The sequence below is a fragment of the Rhinopithecus bieti genome, unplaced genomic scaffold (assembly GCF_001698545.2).
Source record: "Rhinopithecus bieti isolate Rb0 unplaced genomic scaffold, ASM169854v2 scaffold_50922, whole genome shotgun sequence".
NCBI lineage: Eukaryota > Metazoa > Chordata > Mammalia > Primates > Cercopithecidae > Rhinopithecus > Rhinopithecus bieti.
Genome location: NW_016820247.1, coordinates 414,774 through 431,419, shown reverse-complemented (window position 1 = coordinate 431,419; position 16,646 = coordinate 414,774). Strand labels below are relative to the sequence as shown.

General features: G+C 36.6%; 1 protein-coding gene across 1 annotated transcript in view; it reads left to right on the top strand.

The window, feature by feature from the left end:
• Positions 1-12,677: 12,677 nt before the first annotated feature.
• LOC108520366 (rap guanine nucleotide exchange factor 2-like) overlaps positions 12,678-16,646 on the top strand; it is a 95,153-nt gene continuing 91,184 nt past the window's right edge. The window contains 1 exon segment of the mRNA XM_017859705.1: positions 12,678-13,331. Coding sequence (XP_017715194.1) covers positions 13,272-13,331 — 60 coding nt within the window. The 5' untranslated portion in view covers positions 12,678-13,271.

Sequence of the window (16,646 nt, the reverse complement as noted above, 5' to 3'; positions counted from 1 at the left end):
TAGTCATATGCTGCATAGTGATGTTTTTGTCAATGAAGGACCACATACACAACAGTGGTCCTAGAAGATTCTAGTACAGTATTTTTACTGTTAGCTTTTCTGTGTTTAGGTATTTTACATATGGAAAAACTTACCATTGTATTACAGTTGCATACAGGATTCAGTACAGTGACGTGCTGTACAGGTTTGTCACCTAGGAGGAATAGGCTATCCCATAGAGCCTAGCTAGGTGTGTAGTAGGCAACATCTTCTAGGTTTGTGTAAGTACACTCCCATGATGTTTGTACAAAGACAAAATTGCCCAGTGACGCTTTTCTCGGAATGTATTCCCCGTCATTCTGTCGTTATGACGTGTGACCGTTTTTAAAACTTCTTTCTTCTCAAAACTCCCCTTACTTTATTTCTAGAATTCTTCTCTCTCTTTTGCTGTATTTTGAATATATAGTGGTTTTGTTTTGTTTTGTTTTACTGGTGCCTTTGTGCTGCCTTCATTCTTTTTCTATCTCCTTGTTCTTATATTAAGACGTAAGTGGCCAGTTTCCCTTGTTATCACAAAGTGTGATTGGCAACTCATGACTGTGCTCTGACATTCAGAATTCTTTCAGTAATCAGCTACTATAAAGCAAAATAATTGTCTGAGGGAATAGAGCTGCCTTTGGAAAGGCACTGGAAATGTTGTGTCAACTCCTCAAATCTGAAATGGTGGGTCTCGCTTGGTGAAAACTGAAATGGCCAGATGAATATTCTACGTGATAAGGGGTCACCATAGGTTCATGCATTGTTTCTGGGTAGAGAAAATTTTTTTCAATAGTCTCATTTTCTTCCATACTGTGTTTTTACTTTTATTGTAAATACCATGTTTTGTAGTAGTTGATTGGATTATTAATATCTTGTTAGTTTTGTTTTTAATCTTAAAAGTTCACTGAGTTTAGTGATACATACTTTTAAATTTTGGTCGAACAGATTTTAAGTTTGCTTTCTGTCTTGGAAAAAATATTTACTTGCTGTAAAACATAAACCATCCAGAAAACAGGTTTTTTATACATTTGCTCTAAGACAGTCTTTTAGTAAGCATTTCATAGATGGTCAGTATATTTTGTTTATGTCTAGTACACTGTTGAACTGACCAAACATGATTTCTGAAGTTCATCTCTGATTTCTTTTTTTAGTTTAATTTTATTTAAAGTTCCAGGATACACGTGCAGGATATACAGGTTTGTTACATAGGTAAACGTGTAACATGGTGGTTTGCCACACGTAGCAACCCATCACCTAGGTATTAAGCCCATGTATTAGCTTTATGTATCCTGATGTTCTCCCCTGCTGTGGCCCCCCCCCCAGGCCATAGTGTCTGTTGTTCCCCTCCCTTGCACTGCCACTTAAAAGTGAGAAAATGCAGTTTTTGGTTTTCTGTTCCTTTTTTAGTTTGCTGAGGATAATGGCTTCCAGCTCCATCCATGTCTCTGCAAAGGACATGATCTTGTTCCTTTTTATGGCTGCAGAGTATTCCATGGTGTGTATGTATCACATTTTCTTTATGCAGTCTATCTGGGTATTTGGGTTGATTCCATGTTTTTGCTGTTGTGAGTAGTGCTGCAATGAACATATGTGTGTGTGTATCTTTATAATAAGATGATTTCTATTCCTTCGGGTATATACCCAGTAATGGGATTGCTGGGTCAAATGGTATTTCTGCCTCTAGGTCTTTGAGGAATCGCCACACTGTCTTCTACAATTATTGAACTAATTTATACTCCCACCAACAATGTAAAAGTATTTCTTTTTCTCTGCAACTTCGCCAGCATCTGTTGTTTCTTGACTTTTTAATAACAGCCATCCTGATTGGTGTAAGATGGTATCTCGTGGTTTTGATTTGAATATCTCTAATGATCAGTGATGTTTGAGTATTTTTCATTTTTGTTGGCTGCATGAATGTCTTTTGAGAAGTGTCTGTTCATGTTCTTTGCCCACTTTTTAATAGAATTGTCTGGTTTTTTCTTGTAAATGTTTTTTGTTTCTTGTAGACTCTGGATATTAGACCTTTGTCAGGTGGATAGATTGTAAAAATTTCCTCCCATTCTGTAGGTTGTCTGTTCACTCTGATGATAGTTTCTTTTGCTGTGCAGAGGCCTTTTAGTTTAATTAGATCCCATTTGTCAGTTTTTGCTTTTGTTGCAATGCTTTTGGTGTTTGTGTGTGTGTGTGAAGTCTTTGCTCGTGCCTATGTCCTGAATGGCATTGTCTAGATTTTCTTCTAGGATTGTTAATAGTTTTGGGTTTTCCATTTGTGTTAGTCAGTTTCACACTGCTGATAAAGACATACCTGACACTGGGCAATTTACAAAAGAAAGATATTTAATTGGACTCAGTTCCACGTGGCTAGGGAAGCCTCACAATCATAGTGGAAGGCAGGGAGGAGCAAGTCACATCTTATGTGGATGGCAGCAGGCAAAGAGAGGGCTTGTGCAGAGAAACTCCCATTTTTAAAACCATCAAATCTCATGAGACCCATTCACTATCATGAGAACCGCCCCATGATTTAATCACCTCCCACCAAGTCCCTCTCACAACACTTGGGAATTACGGGAACTATAAAATGAGATTTGGTTGGGGATGCAGAGCCATATCATATCAACATTTAAGTATTTCATCTATCTTGAGTTAATTTTTGTAAAAGGTGTAAGAAAGGAGCAATTTCAGTTTTCTGCATGTGGCTAGCTAGTTCTCCCAGCACCATTTATTAAATAGGGAATGTTTTCCTCATTGCTTGTTTATGTCAGGTTTGTTGAAGATCAGATGGTTGTAGATGTGCAATCTTATTTCTGAGTTCTCTATTCTGTTTTGTTGGTCTATGTGTCTGGTTTTGTAACAGTACCATGCTGTTTTGCTTACTGTAGACTTGTAGTATAGTTGGAAATCGGGTAGCATGATGCCTCCAGCTTTGTTCTTTTTCCTTAGTATTGTCTTGGCTATATGGGCTCTTTCATGCCTGATTTCTTGTTTCTTGTCCTATTCCATTTAAAGTCTTGGGGGTCAGTTGTAGAATTAATGAGTGAATGCCTTCCTTTATTAATAATGTGAAATGCTACTTTATGACACACGTAGGTGATGTAATCTTCCATGAACATGAACTATCTGGCCAGCTGTTAGCAATTCTAACAATGATGATCTGATATTTACAATTAAATATTCTAGTATTATCTTTGGTTTTTAAATATCAAAATGGTAGTAACTGATAATTTCAAAGTATAACTAAAATATGAATAGTAAAATGCTCTCCATGCCTTTTTAGAGCTGCTACGGAGAGGGAGAAATTAGTGTGTGTTTTGGGCTTTGTTTGCTTATTCATTTATTTATAAAAAGGAATATTGAATGTTGTTATCTTAAACTCATGGCTGTATTGGTAGGCTGACTTTTTTTTCAAGAAAATATTTTAGAAATTTTTGTGTCATTTAAAATATTTTCTATATTGAGATGGTCTTCTATATTTATTTATTTTCCAGGCAAGTTTATTTGGAAGCATTTCCTGTCTGGAATGTATTTGATTACATCAAAAGGGCAGGCACAATTCTATTTCTGGTAGTAAAGTCCATTGGTTAATGCGTCCGTTTATAATCACTGTCGCTTTCTTTTAGAAAGACTGTTGAACCATTTTGAAAACTTGCATATTTTGATATTTCCAGATACTAGATTTTTTAAAAATAAAAATGTATTTGTTAAACATTAAATTTCTGAAGACTCAATAGGTCTTTGAAAGCAGATAGTGTCTTTATGCCATTGTGTATGTCCTTCACACAACAGATAATATATAGGTCTCAGCAATACCGTGGTTACGTCATGTTGATATCTTTGGATCTAACTTGCAAAATTAGCATTATTTAGTATTTCTAGGAGTGGCATTATAGATCTTCCTGCTTTAACAGGTCTGTACAGGGATATCAGCACAAGGATATTAGTCCCAGACAACTGTACAACATTAATTAATGGGTTGGCCGAGGCTTGAATGCAGCTGACTTTTTAGAATATTTTAGAGAGAATAAAATTGACACTTACTGAAAGTTTATGATACACCAGTCTGCTAGATGTTTACTCATGTTTTGTCGATGAAACTAGCCCACAGTTCTGTATTTCCCTGTCAGTAGATAAGCATGCACTGGCCAAAGAGGTTAAGTAACATGTTCAATACTCATGGTCACTCAGGTAGTAAATGTTAGACATAGAGCCAAACATAGGTCTTTCCCATTCCCAATCTATGAAATTACTCATTTTAAAAAATGAATTTAACATATGTTGCTTTTTATGTTATTTAAACTTAAAATACAGCCCAAAGGAGATATATATCAAATAATTTAACGACTTTAGAAGTATACCATTTAAGTGCCTTTTGAAGAAAGAGACTGGGGCATAGAATGTCCAATGCCCAATATCCAGAAATGATGACTGAGCTATATTTACAGCAGTTAGGGACTTTGGTTGATGAATCAGTCTTTTTGTTACAAGTTAAGTGTTTTTCCTTTTCTGACCATGTATCATTAATGAAGCACAGCTATCTTTTTTTCTTTTTAACCTTTCTAGCTTCATTCCAATAGGATACATTTTTACTAGTAAGTAGCACCATTTCATAACAAAGGGATGACCATGGCCGGGCGCGGTGGCTCACGCCTGTAATCCCAGCACTTTGGGAGGCCGAGACGGGCAGATCACGAGGTCAGGAGATCAAGACCATCTTGGTTAACACGGTGAAACCCCGTCTCTACTAAAACTACAAAAAATTAGCCCTGCGTAGTGGCGGGCGCCTGTAGTCCCAGCTACTCCGGAGGCTGAGGCAGGAGAATGGCGTGAACCCGGGAGGCAGAGCTTGCAGTGAGCCGAGATCGCGCCACCGCACTCCAGCCTGGGCGACAGAGCTGTCTCAAAAAAAAAAAAACACACACACACACACACACAAAGGGATCACCATGTAACTAGTGTATTTTAAAAGTTAGTCCCACTAATATTATACTAAGGAAAACCAAAATCTTGCTGAAAGATCTTTTGTAGGTGTGACTCTTTAATGAACTGAAATAACTTAGTTGTCTAAAATTACTCATAGTTTTTAGAGGTGAAAAAAATGCCACTCATAAAATTGCTTCTTGTGTACCAGAAAATGTTGGAAGTGTTTTGGCAATACTTAAGAATGTTGAAAAAATATAAGTAAATCAAAGAGTTTAAAAAAAAAAACTTTTGTAAAACTTACTATCTAGTTATATATAATCTGAATAATTCAAATTATTGTTTAAAATCATCTTTCTCTAATCCCATTTCTAAGTTTGGCAACTTTTAATTTTTAAGTAAGGACATTAAGAAGAAAACTGCTTAACTATCGTTCAATTATCACTATAGTTTGTTTTTATTATTATTTATTTATTTATTTTAATTTTTTGAGACAGGGTCTCACTCAGTCACCCAGGATAGAGTGTGGTGGCACAGTCACCGGTCACTGCAGCCTTGACCTCCCAGGCTCAAGTGATTCTCCTCACGAGTAGCTGGGACTACAGGTGTGCACCACAACAACTGACTAATTTTTTGTAGAGATGGGGTTTTGCCGTGTTGCCCACGCTAGTCTTAAACTCCTAAGCTCAAGCAATTCGCCCGCTTCAGCCTCCCAGAGTGCTGGGATTATATGTGTGAGCCCCTGCACCCAGCCAAAATTTTTTTTTTTTTTTAGTATGGGGCATTTTAATATTCTCCCTCCCACTACCAAAACAGAAAGACAAAAATCTTGGAATGAAGGAGCTACTTGGAATGAAGGTGGTGGGTTTTTTTTCTCTGATTCTATATTATATCACGCTTCTAACCCCATTTTCCCAACAGCTGATGTTTGGTAACAGCCATGTTAGATAAGACTACCTTAAGAGTGTGAAAGGATTGTAAGAATTTTCTTGCTGAACCACTTAATGCAGTTTAGTTCTTTTCTATAACCTAACAGTTATTATTTATTATAGGAAAAGTTTAATTATTATTAGTTTTTGAGACAGAGTTTCACTCTTGTTGCCCAGGCTGGAGTGTAATGGGGTGATCTCAGCTCACCACAACCTCCGCCTCCCAGGTTCAAGTGATTCTCCTGCCTCAGCCTCTCAAGTCCGGGATTACAGGCATGCGCCACCACGCCCGGCTTATTTTTTGTGCTGGGATTACAGGTGTGAGCCACTGTGCCCAGCCAGGAAAAGGTTAATTTTTTTTTTTTTTTTTTTTGGAGATCCAGTCACTCTGTTGCCCAGGCTGGAGTGCAGTGGAGTGATCTTGGCTCAATGCAGGCTCTCCCTCCCTTGTTCACACTGTTCTCCTGCCTCAGCTTCCCGAGTAGCTGGGACTACAGGTGCCACCACCATTCCTGGCTACTTTTTTTTGTATTTTTAGTAGAAACGGGGTTTCACTGTGTTAGCCGTGATGGTCTTGATCTCCTGACCTCGTGATCCGCCCACCTCGGCCTCCCCAAGTGCTGGGATTACAGGCGTGAGCCACCGCACCCGGCTGGAAAAGGTTAATTATTAAGAAACTCTTGAACTTAGTAAATCCTAACAGTTATTGTTTATTATAGGAAAGGGCTAATTATTAAGAAACTATTATGATTCGCTGTAATCTGTCTCTCCACAATTTTAGTTCATGTTTCTAGGTCTCTTTTAAAGCAACACAAGTGAATATTAATATTCCATTTTTGTATAACTGTGTTTCAGATGTTTATAAAGATCCACCCTTTAAACCTCTTCTTCTGTATTAAATATTACCAGCTTTTTGTAGCTTTCCTAAACCAGTTACTGCTTGCTGTTGTTTGCATAGGTCCTATAATACCCTGCAGTGCAGATAACAGTAGAATTTTCTGTCTTCCTTGCTCTGGACATCATAGGTCTGATCATGTAACCTGAGATTATATTAAGGTTTTGGGGATTGTACATTGGCTCAGAGAGAGCTTTTTGGCTTGCTCTGTTTTATAGATAACCCCTTCTACCTCCCACTCACCTGTGAATTGTTCCTTAAGCCTGACCCTCCCCTATCCTTTTCTTGTACAAGTGACATTTTGATAATATTCATGTAGGTCTTTATTCCTGTTAAATTTAAATTTACTGGTTTTAGCCTACTCTTTTTGCCTATCAAATTATTTAAAACTCCAGATTTTGTCAGTAAAGAAATTAGACATCTTTTACGATTACTCACCCATCCTGTGTCTGGTTCCCCATTTTAAAAAGTGTGGAATAATATTTAACAGGTTAGTTTCGAAGTTGAAGTGGAATCACTTATGATTCATTCTGTGAACTACTGTGTGTCGAGTACTAGGGATAAAGCCCAGTCTGTCGTTGACAATATCAGATAAGTGTTGTGAGGTTGCCCTCATCTAACTTATAATCCCAGTTTGTGATGCAGTATTTCCTGTTTTTCTTAAATAAAAACAGAGGGATAATTAACAGATCATTGTGCTCATGCAACATAATAATCCCAAGGGAATATATTACAGTCAAATTAGTAATAAAGATAATATTTTACATTTGCCATGTGTTGCTGTGTGAAATACTATAGTGGAGATAGGGCCTCGCCCCTAGAAAAAGCATGGAAACAATTCACAACCACTGTTGAAGGACTCCACCTCTGAAACCTTGAGCAGAGGTTTGTAAGTGAAGTCTGGCCTTTTTAAAAGATAGATTCTAGGAAATGAAGTAAGCTTTGTTAAATCTGCTATTAAGGTCTGCCCAGTTTTCAAGTAAGTGCATTTTTAAAAGCCCCACGTGGGAATTTCTCATGGACTTACAGCCTTCTTTGTTTTTCTGCATGTCTCCATCTCATGTCATCTTTTAATCTTGCCCTTCTAACCTGCTCCATGTGAATGTTTCTTATAGTTGCCACATAATTTTCTTATACTTCTTATAGATAGTTGCCACGTAATTTTTCAATTACAAATCAGATGCTGCATAAACAGTTTGCTATCAGAAACTTTTTTAAAAAACATTTTCTTGCAGCATATCTGTGGAGTAAATCTTGGTGATCTTTCTTGAACTCTCATGTAGGTTTTTCTGATACTGAACATTAACTCAACAGATTCCTTGTGTTTCTAAAGACTGTATTTAGATTCACTTAGATGTTTAGTTAGCATCTAGCATTTCTTATGTGTCAGCCATTGCATTGGTTTCTTTCATATTTTATTTCATAATTATATTATTTTTAATAATGAACCAGAAATACCATTTCACTTTATGAAAGTAGAAAAATGAAATTTTAGCCCAGGTGTCCTCTGTGACTGCTTTGGGTGGGGTGTGTCAAGGACTTGTGTGAGGTAAACCCAAGGATGAAATAGGTGATGTGAAAATGTAAGATTGAGTTAAAATATAAAGTTTATCAGATAATCAACTTTTCTTCTAAAAGAAATTGCAACTATTAATGAGGGATGTATTGGCTTTAGGAAAAGAGAAAGTAAAACTTCTGACCGTGTCTACCATCTTTTATTTTGCATTGGCTCCGTGCTTAATTAGTTTGATGTACTCATATAGAAAATTGCATTTTAAAATGACATATTTTGGGGGAACAATGAAAGACTATAAATCCGATTTGTAAACTTTCTTGTTTTCTAGTATCAAAGAATGACTTCTTTGTGCTATACCCACAAGTTTTCCCCAGCTTCTATAGTTTTTCCTCTGTGGTAGAGGCGAGAGGGAATATTTAACTATTAAGTGAAGTAAGTGGTATTAAACCTAGAATTCTATTTTGCATTCTTCTATGCTACTAACTCTATGATCTTATACACTTTATTTTTCTATGAAAGATAAGTACATTATTCTCTTGTTTCCCTTGGGTTTTGATGAAGTTTAATTAAATATTTGTAAAGCACATTGAGATCTATGGTTAAACATTGTATATGTTCTAAGTATGATTAATCATTACTGAGAACAGACCATTTTTCTCAATTTCATAGTAATTAGAAAGTGAATACTTTAGGCGGAAAAAAAAGAATATAATGGTATTAAATATAGCATGGAAAGCCTTTGCATTAAGTAGCTTCCTGAACTATATAATCTCCATTTTTTTTGGAGTGTTGTTACTGATAATTTAGAAGTCATTCGATGTTATTGACAGGGTAGAAAGTTCTTACATGGTTCTTTTTCTTAATCGGATGTAGTTAATGCTACTTGGTAATGGTTAAGGAATGGGGTAAATATAACCCAAATTAGAGTGAACGTCAAGGTAAGTGTGATTTATTCTTTTTTGTATAAAATCTATAATATAGGTTTCTCCTAAATCCTTTGTTTATGTTTTATTTCTTTAGCAGTGTTTGGTATATTATAGCCTGTCATAATTGTGTTTCAACATACAAGATAGTGTGGATAATGAAATTTCTGTATTACAATTATGAGTTTTAAGATGTGTAGGTTGTAGGCGTGGAGCCAGATTGAAAGAGAGATCACGCCAAGTCTCAGCACAGAAAAGCATCAGTGCCTGAGGATGTGTGATTTTACTTCATCTATCAGGTTCCCCGATTAGGTTAGTTTCCATCTTGAGAGAAGTCACACATTTTTCCAGAGAGAGGCAAGCAGTTGGAAACCTCCATATATAAAGTCAGACACCATCAGCATGGGGGTAATTTGACATAACCTTGAGAAGAATTTTTTGGCTCATGGACATGTGTTTTGTGGGACACGGGCCAGATGGAAGGTGTAGAACTTGATTATTTAATCGCTGAGTTGCCATTTACTTTTTTTTAATTGTGATAAAATATAAGTAACAATAAAATTTATAATTTTATGTGTTATTAAGTGTAAAAGGCCAATAGGATTAAATACATTCCCATTGTTTTTGCAACCATTACCACCATCCATCTCCAGAACTGTTTTGATCTTCCCAAGCTAAAACTCTATGCCATCGAACAATAACTCCCCAATCCCTCCTTCCCCCAGCACCTGGCAACCTCCATTCTACTTTGTACCTACGTGAATTTGACTACTGTGATATCTAGAGTAGAGCATTATATAGTATTTATCCTTTTGTGACTGGCTTATTTCTAGCTTGATGTCTTCAAGTTTTATCTGTGGTGTAGCATGTAATAGAAATTCATTCCTTTTGAAGGCTGAATAATGCATATACCACATTTGTATGAATATTATTCATACATTCATCTGTCGAACACTTGGGTTGCTTCTACCTTTTGGCAAAAGTTGACTTTTAAGTCGTTAGTTATGAATATTATAGAAAAATATTTGGGATTTTGACAAAAACTAGTCTAGAGAATTAAATAGGGTCTTTCCTGTGCCCTTTCCCAGTCAGTGGAAGGTTCATTCACTCAACAAGAATGAGAGTGCCTACAGTGCTTGGGGCGGCGATCACAGGAGTGCCCACACACAGATGAGGCATCAGCCATTGTGGAGATGAGAGTGTAGTGGAGGAAGCAGACACTAACTGCTTAAATACTCTTGGGACTCCATGCAAAATTACAATGGTAGTAAATAAGTGCTTCCATGAAGGGATAAACACTAACATGAGATTTCTGAGGGTATTTCACCAGTATGTTTTTGCGGGTGGAGGTGGCATCAGTCAGGAAAGGAAGGAAGAAGGAAAGTTTCAGGCAGAGGAAATAACGTGTGCAAAGGCCCTTTTGTCTATCAGGGAGGCAAGAGCCGCCCATGCAACTTGGGAGTGCAGAGAGTGACCGTGAGCAGGGTGTAAATCTGGAAAACATATAAATCTTGCAGATCATGATAAGAGTTTTGGTCTTTATGCCAGGAGCAGTGGGAAGCCATGGAAGTGTTTTGTTTTCATTTGTAAAAGGGGCTTAGTGGATGAGGGCAAAATGATTAGGCTTTAGTTTTTATAAGATTTCAGGAGGTGGTATGGTAAATAGGTTGGGTGGATGGAGTTAGAATCCAGAAAGTTAATTAAGGAGACTTTTACAGTTCTCAAGGCAAAAAATAATGATTGGAGTGGGATGATAACAGCAAAGACAAAGAGAAATCTAAATCTGAGAAAGATTAGAGAATGTAATAAACAGATGTTGTGATGGATTGATCATGGACAGAGATGTTAAGGAAACTCTTAGATGTAGAAATGGTGTAACAGGATCACTGTGGTTCATCATGTGAGTATTCCATGGGATGAGGAATAGTGTAAACCAAAACAGATTCTTGAGAGATTTGTCTGGGAAGTGGAGGAAGAGGAAAATACCGGGTCTGGAGAATGTTTCTGTTTTTGTTTTGTTTTTGAGACCTGCACATTTAAAAGCTGGCAGGGAGGACTCTGGTTGTGGGGCAGAGGTTAAGCATACATGGCAAAAGAAGGATAATGGGTATGTTTGGAGAAGGATCCAAAAGAGTGATGTGGTGGGAATGGTTGCCTTTAGACATGAGGAGAAAGAAGGAAAGAGAATAGGGTGGGCAGAGTCTTAGGTAGTAGTCAAGAAACACAAGTCAGCAAGCACTGACAATTCCAAAGTCAATTATTAAAAATACTACATTTTCTGTATCTATTTTATTTACATGTGCCATTGATAGATAAACCTGATTGTGAAAAGCTGACCAGTGTTTGAGAATTAAAATGTCCTTATTCTTTGTCAAATATAATGCAGTCTTTCAAATACCTACATACCTACGTGAAATTAAGAGTTTATAATAGAATAATGTATCCTCATTTTATTTCAACTCTCTGCCTCTGAAGTTTGGTTTGGTTTTTTAAAAAAACCTTGGTAGGTTAATTTTTTATATTATTTGCAAGGCAATATGTGCATCTGTGTGTGTGTGTGTGTATGCGTGTTTGTGAAAATCACATCGTCTAAATTTATACAATGCTTGTCAAGTGTGCATTTTATAAATTTTTGATAGATACTTGTTTACTATAGCACAGCGATATTTGAGGGTGGGATAGAGGTCACATTGATTCCTTTATCTTCACCTTGGTGAAAAAAATCATATTTTAATTCAAAGCTGTTCAAGTAAGTCCTTGCTCCGTTTTCCCACCCTGTCTTCAGTGATATTATTTGGAGTCAGCAATCAATGGATTCCATCCCTCTGAGACTTGCTTAACCTACAGCTGCTGATAGAATACAGGCAAGAGCTTGTTACTTTATCTGAATTGTCCATTGCTACCTTAATGAGTGAAATGGTTAAGTAGAGGAGGGGGCGAGTCTTAAGGAATGTGTGTACCATTTGAGCTGAATATTTCAGTGTATATAGGGAGAGGGAGGGTGAGAGAGAAATCCACTTACATCACTAGAACTGCATTGAGTGTGAGCCTTGCAGGTTAAGAGACAGACTACAGTGTCTTGCTTTCTGCAGGAAGCAGCAATGCCGTTTGTTTCCTAAGAGGAATTTTTTATTTAGAAAAGGAAGCTTTCTATCCAGGAAATGGCTTTCCTTGTGCGTTGCTATGCCAACTGCCTGCAGCCATGGTCCTCCAAAGTAAGCACAATAATGTAATTATATTGGTGTATTGCATTCAGACTCATGATTTTTGAGATTGTGTGTGTGCATGTGCTGTGTTTCTTTTAGTGGCTCTCTTGCTAGCAGGCATGCTTGTGTTGAGTGTGAGGGACAGACATCATTAAATTAAATGTCCATCAGTGTCATGCTGCTAAGATTAATTGTGCAAACTTGGTTAGTGGAGTGGGACAGAGATCACTGGTCACCACTCTGTCAGCATCATTAGCAGCTAGGGAGGAGTTCCCGATTCACACGCTCTGCCCTGATTTTTTTCTTTCTTTCATTTTCTTTTTTTTTCTCTTGGTTGGAGGGTTCTGTATGTGTGATTGCAGATGAAACAAGGGTATTAACAATGCTTGGCTGAATGCTAGAGCCTGGTTCTTATACCACCCTGACTAATATATTTCTGTGTTAAGCCTTTTTGAGGGGAGTCTGTGTGCAGTCAGCCATTTTAGCTTTTTTCTTTCTTTTTTTTTTTTTTTCTCTCCTTTTCTTTTGCCTCTTGTTCTTCAATCTCAGAAATGATCTTGTTCTCTTGGAAGACTAAGAGCTGTGTGAGGTTTTCTCGGTCTTGTCATAGCCTAGGATGGTTAGAGTTTCAATGTTATAAAAATGGAGACGAACACTGTTGTTCGGATTCCTTTTCTGGTCTACAAGTGTGAAGGGTTTTTAAGCTTACCAGTAGTGACACTTTAAGCTGCAGCTTGGTTTTCCCTCCTCCCTCTTTTTTTTTTTTTTTTTTTTTCCTTTTCTTTTAATTTAATGCTGTAGAGGGTGACTTGCCATCGTGAGAGATTGGTACATGATGTGTAAATTCAGTTCAGCATATGTTTCTTCATTATGAAACCACTAGCAATCCCAGCTAACCATGGAGTTATGGGCCAGCAGGAGAAACACTCAGTAAGTATCGCAAATGCCGCTTGTGCTTTGATAGCACGTCATAGAGAACTGCTTTAAAATGGGGATGTTGCTCTTTCTCTTCAGGGAAAACAGTTTTTGTAGAAGGTATAATAGTCTGCTTGGAGGAGGGGAGGGTACATTAAAACTGCCTTGTTCCTCCAGTGTTGTAATTTTTAAAAATTGGAAGCAAGACCAGCAATTTATTTAAAGCAAAATCACTGATACTGAGAAATACTGGGCAGCTGATTTTTATATTCAGAAACTAAAGCTTGACAGTTCAGCTTCGACTTAATACTCGAATAGTTTTCAAAAAAATGTTTTTGTAGTTGAAATTAATGAGAAATCATCAGAAAGGTTATTGAGAACAGGAATCTATAGTGAGGAATTCACATGTAGGTTTGAGTGTAGGAGGGAGAGCTTTGGTTATTGATTTGGTAATAAAGCGATCAGTGGGATCTATCTGACTTCTTAACATGTATTCATCACTTATGAAAACACAGATTTTTTTTAATGCCACAAAAAATTACTGCTTCTTTATAATTGATCCCATGAGTCAGCTATGTGTTTGTCATGCTGAAATCCCATGGGCAGCTACCGAGAAGGACTTTTCTATGCCTAACAGCAAGTCAGAGCCTCCTGTTTCAGGAATGTGAGTTCTCACAGTGCTACTTTTATATCACCATATTGGGAGTTTTCTGGCATCACACAAATTCACCTGATTGATACATACATAAATATATTCAATCCTCAAAATGAAAATGCATGAATTTAGGCAGCTTGTATAGTAGTCTAAGTATTTTTGAAATGCCTTCTTCTACATCCTAGCATCTAGCAGGTTGTTAAAGTGTGGGAATTGTCTTTCATGTATTCTAAAGAAGATAAGATGGTAAACTTCAAAAGTGGAAATAAGTTGCTGAGGCTTTGTAAGTTTATAGATAGGAGGCCATGAATGTAGAATATTTAGATGCTTAGGTTCATGAGTATAATTTGATTTTGTTCATCATTATGAACGAAATTACCAACTAAATCCAAGAGATGTTCTTAGATGGGATTCTTTGCGCACTGTCTCACCTCAGGAATGAGCCATGCAAGCTGCGCTTAAGGCAGCGCCTGTGTTGGAAGCATGTTATGACGCTGCGCCGAGAGCCCAACCCCTTACCATGAGGTCCTCGTGGTACTTCACTAATTAACTCTCTTTGGATCAGATCCAGAAAAAGACCAGCCCTAAACTTAATTTCACTAGTAGGAAAGGGTGTTGTAGAGAAGTTCCATTGTAGTTTGATTTTCTTAACAGGGCCTTTGAAATTAAACTCTTCTGTAGTCATGATTTTCCAGGTAAAAGTAAGAGTGTTAGTTAAGCTATACTTGAGGAACCTTAGAAACAAAAGTTAAACCCCAGGCTTTTTACTTAACTGTTTCATATGTCTTTTCTTAAAGTGTATGTGTGTGTGTGTTTGTATTATTCATTTAAATGAATAATAATATAAATTTAATGAACAAAGAAAATTGTTGGCTGGGTGTGGTGGCTCACACCTATAATCCGAGCACTTTGAGAGGCAGAGGTGGGAGGATTGCATGAGGCCAGATGTTTGAGACTACTGTGGGCAGCATAGTGAAATCCATCTCTATTTAAAAAAAGAAAAGAAAATTGTTAAAACCATTTACTGCCAGGAGGAGGAAAACATATTACTACATTCATGAAAAGGCCAGATGGGACAGATACTACCTAGTAGTGCCTGAACTACAGTCCCTGATCTTATTCTGTAAACCTGTTTGTTTCCTGACAAGTGCCTATATTTTGCTACAATTTAGAGAGATTAAATTAGACTAAAGTAACACTAGCGATAAAATAACTTTGGATCAAGCAATTTATAGAAAATATGTGAGTGGTATTGCCCATGATACTTTGGTTAGAACTTAAAATACTAGAATTTGCCATCTCAAGATGTCACATGCAGCTTAGGATATCAAGATCTTGCTGTATCATGGTTGACTAGTCCTTTGGTTCTATTGAGCTGCTATGTAATAATCAGACCTTTAAAATTTTAATTGTGGGTGAGGAGTTGAATAAGAAAATAATTACTCAGGCTCTCAATAAATGACTTAATGTAGTTATTGGGCAAAAATGAGTGAGATGGCCCCTTTTTCATCCTATGAGGTTTTATGGTGTCAGAGCTAATTTCAAATGAATAGAATTTATTAAATTCATAAATACTTCTGTTTTGCTTCTTCAAAAGTTTGTGGACTTTTAAATGGCTTTGCTTCTTTGACTGCAGCAGGTAGTGCAGTACTAGAAAACAAAAACCATTAAATTTGGGGTGGAGGCATTTTTTAGCTATGACAAGGCACAAATAGTAAGCTCAGTTGTTCTACTTTATCAGAACCTTTCAGATTTCATGGGCTTTTATTCTTTATTTGTTGTCTCTCATTCAATGCATACCTTAGTTGCTGGCACATGATAGACGTATGATAAATACCATTGAATTTCTCTTTAAATTTTTGGATGAATAAAGTCTCAACCTTTTTAACTAGTAAATTTTACATATTTTATCACACCTCCCCCCAATTCCATTTTATGTGGCTGATTGATAATACTAAGATGAATACCCACGTGTCACCAGAAATGCACCCAGCACTGGGCTGTATTTTTATAGTCATGTGGTGCTTTTCAGTTAGTCTTCAGAGGAATCTCATGATTTTGTGAATATAAAATGTAAAATCTTGTGATTTCTTTTTAAAATAAGATGAGATTTCTAACATTTCAGAACTGTATTATGAGACTGCATTTTTCTAAAGACTACTGTGGACCATTAGTTGGATAGACTGTTAATAGATGGTAGATGAAGAAAAGTTTTATAGGCTCATTAAGTTAGGGAAAATGTTAGCATTAAAAGTATCTTTACTCAATTTACCAACTGTTTAGTTTTTTAAAGTGGAGCTCTTCTCTTCCCCATTTTGTCCAGCTCAGATGCCTTTGAAAATTCTACAATATAGGATGGATTTGAAACTTTGTAAATTAAAAAAAGTTTTAAAATAAATTAATTTGATGCTATCAAACTGATAACATGTTTTAAATTTTACATTTTGTAGAAATTGATTTATATAGTGTGCTATACTTAAATCACAGCCCAAGTCATGATTAAATAATAATAAAAATGGTAGTACACATAAGAAAGTGCCCTACTTAAATATGGGAATAAATTGCAGTAGCTGTAATTTATAGAGTAATGTACTGCATAGCAGACACTATATTACATATTATCTCAACTCTTAAGAAACAGTATTACCTTTTTACATATGAGAAAACTGAGATTA